At 33.5% G+C, this 11,939-nt stretch overlaps 1 protein-coding gene across 2 annotated transcripts; it reads right to left on the minus strand.

Moving 5' to 3' along the window:
* Positions 1-6,141: 6,141 nt before the first annotated feature.
* On the minus strand, positions 6,142-11,321 carry LOC134247266 (F-actin-monooxygenase MICAL3-like). Of its 2 annotated transcripts, XM_062729624.1 has the most exons (7): positions 10,708-11,321; positions 10,475-10,530; positions 10,141-10,351; positions 9,441-9,537; positions 9,114-9,187; positions 6,949-7,063; positions 6,142-6,287 (listed from the first exon to the last, which is right to left on the minus strand). In XM_062729624.1, the coding sequence occupies exons 1-7, from the start codon at positions 11,291-11,293 to the stop codon at positions 6,167-6,169; spliced, it is 1,260 nt and encodes a 419-aa protein (XP_062585608.1). In that variant the 5' UTR covers positions 11,294-11,321; the 3' UTR covers positions 6,142-6,166. The 2 variants fall into 2 exon arrangements, with proteins under 2 accessions (XP_062585608.1, XP_062585609.1); XM_062729625.1 differs by lacking the exon at positions 6,949-7,063.
* Positions 11,322-11,939: the final 618 nt, after the last annotated feature.

Genomic DNA, 11,939 nt, shown 5'->3' on the forward strand with positions numbered 1-11,939 from the left:
TAGAAGATAGAGCCGTTGGAATGTTGATATCTGGACCATCTTTGCACCACGTTTTACTCACTTTTATATTAGTGCTTAATTGTACTTGATATTAATTTTAAAAATTATCAAACAGTATCAAAACCCATTAAAACACATTTTTCTATAAGCTGTGATTATTTTTCATCACTAATTTATCTCAATTTGAAAGTTTTTGACAAAATTTAACCACACCGGAAGTGACCTTGATCTTCTTCTTAGAAGAAAATTTCGTGTCACACCAGGTTAACAGAGTGTTAAAGTGTCCTGAAAAAATATTAGAAACATAGAAACAAATCATTTCAATCGTACGGAATTGATAAGAAATCGGTGCTCGTAGCAGTCTTATACCAGCTCAAGCAGTCTGAACTATCCTTAAAGCGGCGCACTAACGCGCTAAACACCCAAGGATATCTGTGTGAGATACACTGTCAAAGATCTGAATCCCATTGAACACATTTTGGGATTTTAAAAGAAATGTAGCCCCCCCCCCCCCTTCTTCACAATTTCAATGATTTGGAAAGATCTATGCAGTACATGTAGGTGTGGCAGCAGATGGGTCAATCTCCTATTCAGGGGTACATGGTATCCAACAATGAAGATTGTCTTGTAGTATTTAGAACGAGTAGTGGGTCTAACCCAATCGAGATTTTTTTGTGTGAATTTTCATTTTGAGGGTACACCATTTCCTTGACACTTTGCTTAAACTTCTGAAGAGATACTTACATGAAATTTACGCAACATCGAACTTAAATATGCATCATTATCAGAGAATTAAAGAAATTATTTATTGTTCGCATTTGTTCTTTAAAACTTAAAGTGGCACGGTGACGCACAAAGGGAAAATTGACTAATGTAGAATTTTCGCCTGACCTCTGTAAATTTTGTTCAATTCCTTAAAGTATTAGGTTTCAGAAAATTACTGGTTTCAGAACCTAAAAATTAATTTTTTTGGGGGAAAAATAAAAGTAAAAATAATTTCTGTCTGCCCCAGAACGAAAATATTGCAAAAGACCCTGGTACTTCTTCCTCCATATTATACGCGTGCGCAGAAAAGTGTTGAATAAGTTTCCATAGTTACCATCGTCTCAGGTATCCACGAATGAATATAAGTAGACCAAGCAATTTGATGTAATCATTTTAAAAAGCTGTTAGAACATATTTCTCACCTTTGCATGCTCCAGTTGAATTTTGTTTACAAGTTTGAGCTAAAAATAAGAGTAGCGTGACCTTGACATATACCAAACAACGAAACGGTAGATACAACCTTTGTTTTTCCGGCACTTATATTGTGCAGTCAATTCTTGCAGTTTAGTTGTCATATCTTCGCTATATACTCATAATTTTCGTAAGTCTTTCTCTGTATGCTACAGATATCTTAAAATAAAGATACGATTTTGACTCACTGTGCCGCTTTAAAAAATGTTAGGTGAACACTTAGAAGTTTGGTTCAGTGTATATAATAAATAAATCATTCGAAAAGTACATATTGATGTAGAAAACACGGTATCTGATGTGATCCGATCAAGTTACTTAGGAGGCCATCTTGGATTTGATACTTAGTACAAAATATCTATGCTAGCTTTCCCTAGGTAGCATTAAGTCTAGTATATTATACAAGATCCTTCATTTACGTAGCGGCTATGCTATTCAACGAACACCAGATTTTGGTCAGAACTTGAACATCAACAAACTTTAAATGAAGACGTGAGAACTCTGTCGAAAATGAAAAAGATTTATAGAAAACCACAAGAACAAGAGGCCCAAGGGCCACATCGCTCACCTGAGCACACCTACTAGGAAAAAGCACATATCAGATCAAAACTGAAAGTTTACCGGGGGGGCTTGAATTTTAACCCTCCTGGGTGTCATGATTTGAACAATGTATAATCTACAATATTTGAGGATGATTCCATATAAATAGAAAAATTTCACTAATTATGGCTTTGAAGTACATGAAAAGAAGTTTTTAAAAGGTTTCCCTATATATCCTTATGTACAACTTTGGTCAGCCATTTTGGGCCAAAAACTAGCCCCAGAGGTCATGATTTGAACAAGCTTGAATCTTCACTAACTGAGGATGATTTCATCTAAGTTTCATATTTCCTTTCTCAATGATTCTTAAGAAGAATATTTTTAAAAGATTTTTCCTATATATTCCTATGTAAAACTTTGGTTGGCCATTTTGGCCCTGCCCTAGCCCCGGGGGTCATGATTTGAACAAACTTGAATCCACACTACCTGAGGATGATTCCACATGAGTTTCATCTTACCTGACCCAGTGGTTCTTAAGAAGAAGACTTTTTAAGATTTTTCCTATATATTCCTATGTAAAACTTTGGTCGGCCATTTTGGCCCTGCCCTAGCCCTGGGGGTCATGATTTGAACAAACTTGAATCCACACTACCTGAGGATGATTCCAACCTGAGTTTCATCTTTCCTGGCCCAGTTGTTCTAAGAAGAAGATTTTTAAAGATTTTTCCTATATATTCCTATGTAAAACTTTGGTCGGCCATTTTGGCCCCGCCCTAGCCCCGGGGGTCATGATTTCAACAAACTTGAATCTACACTACCTGAAGATGATTCCACATGAGTTTCATCTTTCCTGGCCCAGTGGTTCTTTAGAAGAGGAGATTTTTAAAGATTTTTCCTATATATTCCTATGTAAAACTTTGGTCGGCCATTTTGGCCCCGCCCTAGCCCCGGGGGTCATGATTTGAACAAACTTGAATCTACACTACCTGAGGATGATTCCACGAGTTTCATCTTTCCTGGCCTAGTGGTTCTTGAGAAGATTTTTTAAAAATGCTATTAATTTTTCACTAAATCATAATTATCTCCCCTTGGAAGAGGGCGTGGCCCTTCATTTGTACAATCTTGAATCCCCTTCACCCAAGGATACTTTGTGCCAAGTTTGGTTGAAATTGGCCCAATGGTTCTTGAGAAGAAGATGAAAATGTGAAAAGTTTACGACAACGCCAACGCCAACAATGACAACGACAGACGACGGACAAATTTTGATCAGAAAAGCTCACTTGAGCCTTCGGCTCAGGTAAGCTAAAAATACTGGAACATTACCAATGCTTTCTTAAAAAGAAAAAATAATAACATCATTGTAAAGTAATCAGCATTTATTCTGTTTGTTCTTATTATTTGCATACACTGTTTCACTAAACAAAACACCCAGCTCAACAAGGTTTACATTTTAAACTGGACATTGCAGGGGTCAGCTATATCATAAAGCAAGGAGAACAAAATAAGTTATCAATAAATATAACACAACATCAACAAAAACTCTTACTGTCAGCCTTTGGATTTCCAACAAAAACTGAAATACATACTGTATACATTTGCCATTTAATCTGTTAAGAAAAACACTAATATTTAAAATACTGACTGAAAATAATAAGTAAACACTTTCACAACCCTTACATAAAAAAGAGTGAAATACAACCAGAAAATAATTTTTAAATAAAGAATATGCTCTTTTATTGCAGTAAATTTTATTTGTTCAAGATGTTTCTTTATGTCAAGGAAAAAAATATAAATATTTAAATTGTTTTTCATAGTGAAGTTAAATTTACCTATTAGTAAATTTATGCTAAATTATAACCATAAATTATATAATTCCTCTCTGGTATGAGATCGTGTCTCTTAAAAATGAGTAATAAAGAGGAATACTTTAATAAAACATTGCTTCAATAATATTAATAAATCAGTTTTATCTTGGTCATTCATCACACGTATATATAAAGAATGGTCATATTAAACCTTCACTAAAGATTCTGAAACGTTTACCTTAATTTAATTTTCAGAACTTATGGCTCGGATTTTTCCCGAGAATTCAATGCTTTAATTTTTCCTACTTAAAGGCAGATAAATGAGAGATAAGGGATAGATAATTGGCCAAAACAATAGAGCAAAAGCTTTGACATTGAGAAAGCTATAAAAAGCTATATATTGGAAATTTCAAGTGCCGCAATTACATGCAAGTAATCTATATATTTTATGTGAAAAAACTAAGAATGGGATTTGATAAAAGCAGTGTCAAAACAAGATTCCCCATCATAATACACGTAATATTATACTTTTAAACAGAGAGCCGACACATACAATTTGATCTCATAAATACCCTTTTATTCTACATATACACATAACTTGTTCCTAATAATTTATGATTGTTTTGATGAAAATTTTATTAAAATTCTACTCTGAGTGGTTGTTCAGACGATAAATTTCTTCCAAAAAACGACTTGAATGAGCACAACTAAATATTAAATAGAACCCTTTGCCCTAAATATGTACAGTTTTTTTAAATAATATCATTATATATCAAATCTATGACATTTCAATAACTAAACATAATAGCGTGACCCCACTTTATTATCAAGCTACAAATCTAAAAAATGTAGCTCAATTATTAATATATGATATGAGTAACTTTTTTTAAATGAACATAATTTCCTTGATTTGATGCAAAGACAAATTGTTCTCGATTGATTTTTTAAATCTACATGTACACATTGTCATGTCTTCTCCTTTCCAGTGTTTCATATTTGTACGCATGCCTGAAGTGCCTATTTTGAAATAATGCATGTGATGTGCAACGTATGTCATCACTTTTAAAGCAATGGAAAAAATAAATGATTCTTAGCACCTAAGTACATTCTTAGCAAAATTAATGATAATTAAAATAATATTCATTTAACTTTGCTGTGTCATTGGTGAGTAAATTGATTTTGATGCTACTTGTGGGGTGAGTAGAGGTAACTTTAACTTTCTTTCATATCCAGAAAGCATGTATTACAAACTTAACTAAGTAAACAATTTTATGTAAGATTTTCTAAATTTTGACATGGAGGCCATTTCCAGCTAAATACGTATTAATTCTGACCATTGTCAGTCTATATTGACATTCATGTAATTATTAAATAAATAAAATACGTTATGTAAATCAAAGTATTGTGAAAATGTATCATCTAATGGAAATTTTCATGCAAACTGTAGAAAATATTCCAGTGAAATTATAGAAATTTGTAAATATCAATTTAAGATATTGAACAGCAGTACAACTTTTATACACTATCCATCAGCTACTGAGTTTTAGACCGTATCATTAAAATCTATCCCATTATGATCATAGAAAATTTTCAGAAATAATTGCTAGGGTAACTTTTTTCATAAATAAACAAATTTATTTCAGAAAGAAAACCTTTGACTAGTGGACACAAGAGATTCAGTTTTCCATTTTCTAAAATATTCTATAACTGGCCTACTCCATCACCATGGTAACAGTAAACACTATTTCAGAGACAGTAAACATGTTTGATTGTTCAACAACTTAATTTACAATTCTTATTTACAAACTTCCATAACTGTAAAAATGTCTAATTGTTTGCTTTTTCATTCATGATAGATATATAAATATATCAGCAATAATTTAATATCAAATAAATAATTTCTTTAAAAGATCTCAAGTAAGAGATCAAACAAAAATAATCACATTCACAGACAAAAGATCAGGGTAGATCACATAAAAAAATTAATAAATTTAAAACTGTATTAAACCAATGACATACTGCTAGTCATGTAGCCAAGAACATTGTATGCATAAAATATAATATGATCCCAATAATATCAACATGACTTTGCATTAAGCATTGCAAGTCTAAACTTAATTATACCCTTCAAAATGGCATTGAAAACTATAATGCTGAAATGAAAAATAAGATATACAAAACACACACTGCACCTCTGACGGGCAATAGTACAGACATGTAGACATACTATTATTATTATATATAATGCTATAAAGCTTTAAGTCTTTAAAGCAATTTTAATGTGGATCATAGAAAAAACCATCACTTTGTGATCAGTGGCTATTACTGTCCTCCCAGAGGACAAACATTTTCAAAATCTCGCGTATTAATTAAATGTCATAGTTTGATTGGTGCCCAGGGTAAAACTAGGCAGCTTTAAGAAAGCAGCATGTGAGCCAGACTAAAACTTGATAATTATATGAATATACCCTGTCTGTCATGTGACAGGATATATACATGTTTTCTGTCTGTCAGTTGACAGGAAATATACATGTATTCTGAGTTTGAAACACACAAGTCATGAAGCTGACTGTGACATGAGGGTATCTTTAGCAGGAGAGGGGGAAGACTTTGGAGGAGAATTTGATTTTCTGGGCGTAGTCGGTGGGGGCGAGGCTGTACCCCTTGGCGTTCATGATGGCCTCTAAGTCTCGGTCTTCTTCTCGCTCTCTGAAAACAGGAGAAAGAGAACGTCATTAAGATTTATCAATACATCTAAGTATACAAACATGCCATATTTCTCTAATTTTGTAGAGATCACCATTATTTACATGTGTTTGTTGGGGATTTTTTACATACAAGAAAAAAAAAAAGTCAATAGCTATAATCAAATCAAATCATAGTAATTAAGTTAAGAATGATAAAACATGCATTATGTTTTTATTTCAATATCCCTTTACAGCAATTCATAAATAGAATGGACAACATAATAAATCATGTACAAGTTACATGTAATCTTTTAAATTACACATATAGTTAAGATGCATTCATTTGATATTGAAAGAAATATTTTGGTTGTTGTTTTTACTTGTTTTTTTTTATTTTAATTTTTTTTTATTTTTGTGAAACAAATAAAATTAATGTGATATTTGTAAGTGATATTGAAAGTCCTTTGCCAATTTTCCTGTTACACAAGAATGAGAATTATCCTTAAAAATCACTTTAAAAACAAAAAAGCAAACTTAGCAAATTAAATAATGAAATCACACAGTATTCATAATGTTTATTCACAGGAAAGCTCTAAGAAATTCACCCCTCTTTATACTTCAACTGTTTACCTTGATGAGTAGTGGATATGACCTTTCTCTATCCACATGACCTTTAACCTTACCTGACTCTTTCTTCCTCTAACATAGCTACTAATTTATCCCTTTCCTCGACGACCTCCAAAAGTTCATCGAGGATTCGTTTTTCTTCAGCCGCTTGTGCTGGGGTTTTCTCAGAATCTGGTAAAGGTTTAGTTACAAAGGAAGTTAAAAATAAAGCATGCCATTCTCTACCATAAAAAAGCAGTAAAAAAAATAAAAATGCAATAAAAATAAATAATAAAGAAAAACATGCTGAGACTGGTCAAATGAAGTACTATTTCATACCATTAGAAAAGTTTGAAGCATGTCATAGTAGAATCTACTTACCAAATTTAAAATCAAAAACTAAAATTGTTTGAAATTCATTTTAAATGATTTTAATACTGTAAAAGTTATAAATTCATGTATTTGATTAGTTATCAGTTTTGTTTGTTTTGCTGTTTGTGTTTCATAAGTAATGATCATGAAGCAAGACAGATTTCAAAATTTATTTTCCTCCGAATTCTAACACTTGTGCTACCTTGAAGTTATGTTCTTTAAGAAATTTTACAATTTTAAATGTTACGAATTTCAATTTCTTGAAGCATAACAACAAGAAACCTCTTTGCCATTTTTAACTTGACAATGAAAGAAAGAATAAAATTTATGAAAAGAGACTGAACAATATATTGAGAAAACATATGAATTCAAATTAAATGTGAAGCCTTGAAAAATCCGACACCTTTGTTATGCATATGACAGTGTAAGTACTATTTTGTCCAAATAAGTGAACAAAAAAGAGAAAAGTGGATTTCCCTGATTCACACCAAACATATCTTGAAATGTTTTGATAAAGACAAAGGCAACAAATAAATTTAAAATTCCTGTGTTCATGTTTCAAAAATAACTGTCAAAAATGAGGGTTGCTTTTTAATTAGAAATATTTCTCAAATTTTGTAAACCAAATTAAAAAAAATCTCAAAACATTTTTCCACAAATTGCATCTACCAAAAGTACCACCCTACTCTAAATTTTCTTTCCTACTCTTTCATAAGACAAATTTATTGGGGAAACATGAGTTTAAAGAATATTTTTAAAGTTTAAAATATATCATATAATTAATTAACATGAAATACAATAAATTATCTTTATTTTAAAAGAAGAATGAAATGAAAGAAAACTACTTTGCAAACATAGCGCTCTATCAAAAAAAGATTTTAGCCAAATATTTGTGCAAGAGTCTCCACTAAGCCACACAACATTTCATCACAGAATGATATACCATGTCTAGAGCTAGTTCTGAGAAGTTCTGACAAGTTCTTCAGTTTGCCACTATTTGTCAATGTACCTAAATCACATGACAGAAAGTTAACAATCTACATTCTGACTCAAGTTCAATGTCCAAAACCACACAGTCACCTAATTATATATTAGGTAAAACTTTTAAGAGATCAGGTGAGGAAAATGATTCTTAATTGACTTACCAATGTCAATGACATATCAATTTAAAATTTAAACTTCTTACATGTATTTCCATGGAGAACAAATTAAAATATTTATTAGTCTGAATATAAGCAAAATGCCTTTAATAAAAGCAAGGTTTTAATATAGGCTTTCAAGGGTTGAGGTGAAATGAAGGGAAAAGTCATTTATGTTCAATCATTGTCATCCAGGAAAATCCAAAGCAACATAATATATTGGCAATTCACAAAGTTAATGCCACTCGTGAATGACAGGTGGAAAGTGATGATATTTATGTGGGGGTTTTGTAATAGGACTTTTGGCCAGGACTTGGAAGAAGAAAGGGTAATCTTGTATCTAGGGATCCATCAGAGGGTAATGAAATATAATACCATAAGTATTGCAATAGATTTTGAGGAGTTCTGACAGAGACATTTCTTCATCACTATCACCATCATCTGAAGCATCAAAATGCAGGTCAAGGTCATTTATACTGCAATCTAAGTTTGGGTTCACACAAAGCTATTTACATGTTCATAGATATTCTACAGAAAGCTACCAAATATGCCCATTGGTTATTCAATAAACATTCTTATGAATGTAATTTTTTAAGCATGCCTTAATACGAATAAATTTCATATTTTAGTAGATAAGATTTGGAGTCAGTTAAGTCCACATGTTAGGGGTCTACTGAGGGCCTGTCTGGGGAGATGGGGAAGTTAAACATTCAGAAGACTAAGATACTCACTGTCTACGGACATCTTTTCTCTGAGTTCCTGCTCCAGTCGACCGTGTCTGTCCTCCAACTCCATGTACTGGGCACTGAAGCATGAAAGACAAATGTTTAATGCACTGAAGCATGAAGACAAATGTATCATGTATGTGTAATAAACATTCTCATTATATTTACTACCCTCATATTATACTTATTTACCTAGAAAAAAACACTAGTAGAGAACATACGATAGTTCAAATACAACACAGATATTTTAATAATTTCTGAATGTCAGACATAGCCTACACAACAATTAAAGGTAAAGGTAGTTATCTTATTGAGAAAATATAAAAGACATACTTGACCATGAGCTCAGACTCGTATCTCACTAGAGCATTCTTCTCGTACACCAGAGTGAACCATTCCTGCATGAGTTCAGACTCCTCTTTACCAGCATCTACAAAAAAAAGAATACTTCCACATTTACTGGTGGATTATCAAAGATTACAAAGCTTTCCTTCACAAATGCTATTGAAAAATAAGGTTAATCTTACATAATTCTTTCAAGTATAATTTATGCAGGAATATAAACATGGTTTATGTAGGATGCAGGATTAAAATTTCTTGGAGATGAACCTGCTCCGAAAGTGAAATTTTCTGGTTATTCATCCAAAAATGTTGTTCATAATCCCATTTTCTTACCTTGTCCTTTTGCCTTTGTACTCTAAACCTTAAAGCATGCCAATACCTTCTGACTGCCCCTGAAATTTTACCTAGCCCTAGTGCCCCATTCTCTTTCCTGTCCCTTCTTTCCGAGTGTCCTTAGCTATCCTACCTTGCCTCTCTCATCTGAGTGCCCTGTGCTGTCTTACCTTGCCCCTCCCCTCTGAGTGCCTTGTCTTACCTTGCCCCTCCCCTCTGAGTGCCTTGTCTTACTTTGCACCTCCCCTCTGAGTGCCATATCTACCTTACCCCCTGCCCCCTGAACGCTCTACAATGACCTCTCTGAAGGCCATGTGCTTTCTCACCTTGTCCCTCCCCTCTGAGTGCCCTTTCTCACCTTGTCCCTCCCCTCTGAGTGCCCGTTCTACAATGACCCCTCTTTCCTCCAGCTCCTTCTGTTTGACGTCCACCTCCTCCAGCTGTCGTTGGATTTCCTGTGCCATTCTCAGTCTCTTCTGCTCCTGCTGCTTCATGTGTTTCCTGGCTGCTGATTGTACACGTTTAGCAATACGATAGTTCAGTTCATCCTCAGACATGGTACGACGATCCTGAAAGATATACAATGCAATGTTTTTTTTTCATCAAGAATTGTAAGACGTTGATCGCAGGAGTCACAGTTTTTAAATGTGATAAGGAAATTGAATTCATTTGTAAGAGATTAAGGCACTTACCTTTGACTTTTTCAGTGTGTCCATTTTACTGTCATCCGAGTCTGAAAACTCATCCACTGAAAGAAAGAAACAGTTGTCTTCATATGTACATTAAATCAGGAAAAATTAAGAAAGCATCTGGTTTTTTGAAGCAACAAATTAAACAAAGACAGAGAACACAGATATGGCTCTTCAGCTTTAAAGTTAAACCCAATTCTTTGCTATAGATGTCTAAATTCCCCCTCAGTACTTACGATCAGCTTTGGGTGGTATCGTCTTCCTGACAGCATACCTCCGGGTTGGTGTGTGTCTCTTCTCAAGAGTAAATCTCTCCTTCATTCCCTGTAAATTAAGTTCACTCAGACCCTTATCCAACTTTTCCATTCCTGATTCTGACATCATTTTCTTCTTCTTCTTGTCAGACTTTGGAGTTTTCTTCTTCTTCTTTGGAGTTTTTTCCTCCAGAGTGTCATTGGACGAAGATCGCTTGTCCTTCAGGTCTTTAGGAGACTTGTCCTTCCCAGGCTTCAGAATTTGAAGCAGGGATTTCTTTTTCTTGATTTTCTCTTTACTCGTGTCACCATCTGACTTCTCAGACAGAGTCAAATCTAGGTCCATGCTCTTCTTTTTACTCTTTTTTGTCTTCCCACTGGATTTGATTTCTGGTTTTGGCACTTCTGCTTTCTCCACTGGGGTGGAGTGTAACACTTTACTGGGATCATCACTGTCAGAGATAAAGTCACTTGTACTTGGTGTATTTGAGGTACTCCGCTTCAAAAGTCCTTTGACCTTGGGTGTATATGCTACATTCTTTATCCCTAGTTCCTCATCACTCTTCATTCTGGCCCTCTGTCTTGCCTTCTCTCTGGCACTCATATATTTAAAATTCAAAACAAAGGGTAAGGTTTTGTGAGAATGTTTGGAATAAATATTTTACGGACAAGATAGTGGGATTCTAGCAGAACTCTTAAGACAAAATAGATGTTTTTCAGCTATATTACATATTCAAAGTAATTATCAAACTCCTAGGTATTGTTGTTCTGTAAGCCTTTTTATTAAGGACAATTTAGCTATTAATAGAAGTCACGTGATGCCGTGGCGGTGATGCACGTCTTTGCGTTAGACACGCTTTTATCTGTATGCAATAGTAAATAACAGTTTACGTTTATCAGTGGTTTTGGTAATTTATTAAATTAAATTTTCTTTAAAAAGTCTAAATTTCCCTAGAAATTACTTTTATGCTTCCTTAACATACCCGCGTTAAAAGAAAATGCAATTTTTGTGATATATATCATTTATCATTATATTTATCATATTACCATTGTTAACTAACAAAATATCGTCGATGTATCTCAATGTCAAGTGTTTTCTTCATTTCACATATATCATTTTGAACACAATCTGCTGTACATGAATACAAAGGCACAATTAATACCCTTGGAGATTCCAGTAGACTTGGTCTCCAAAAACCACAAAGATGTTGTCG

Source organism: Saccostrea cucullata, unplaced genomic scaffold, assembly GCF_032062105.1.
Source record: "Saccostrea cucullata isolate Sc308-1 unplaced genomic scaffold, CSIRO_AGI_Scuc_v1 ctg7711, whole genome shotgun sequence".
In the NCBI taxonomy this organism is placed as follows: Eukaryota; Metazoa; Mollusca; class Bivalvia; order Ostreida; family Ostreidae; genus Saccostrea; species Saccostrea cuccullata.

Coding starts and splice junctions, on each gene's coding strand:
- LOC134247266 (XM_062729624.1), bottom strand. CDS start 11,293: ATGAAGAGTGATGAGGAACTAGGGATAAAGAATGTAGCATATACACCC. Junction 10,531..10,707: donor GATACCACCCAAAGCTGATC/GTAAGTACTGAG, acceptor TCTTTCTTTCAG/TGGATGAGTTTTCAGACTCG. Junction 10,352..10,474: donor ACACACTGAAAAAGTCAAAG/GTAAGTGCCTTA, acceptor TATATCTTTCAG/GATCGTCGTACCATGTCTGA.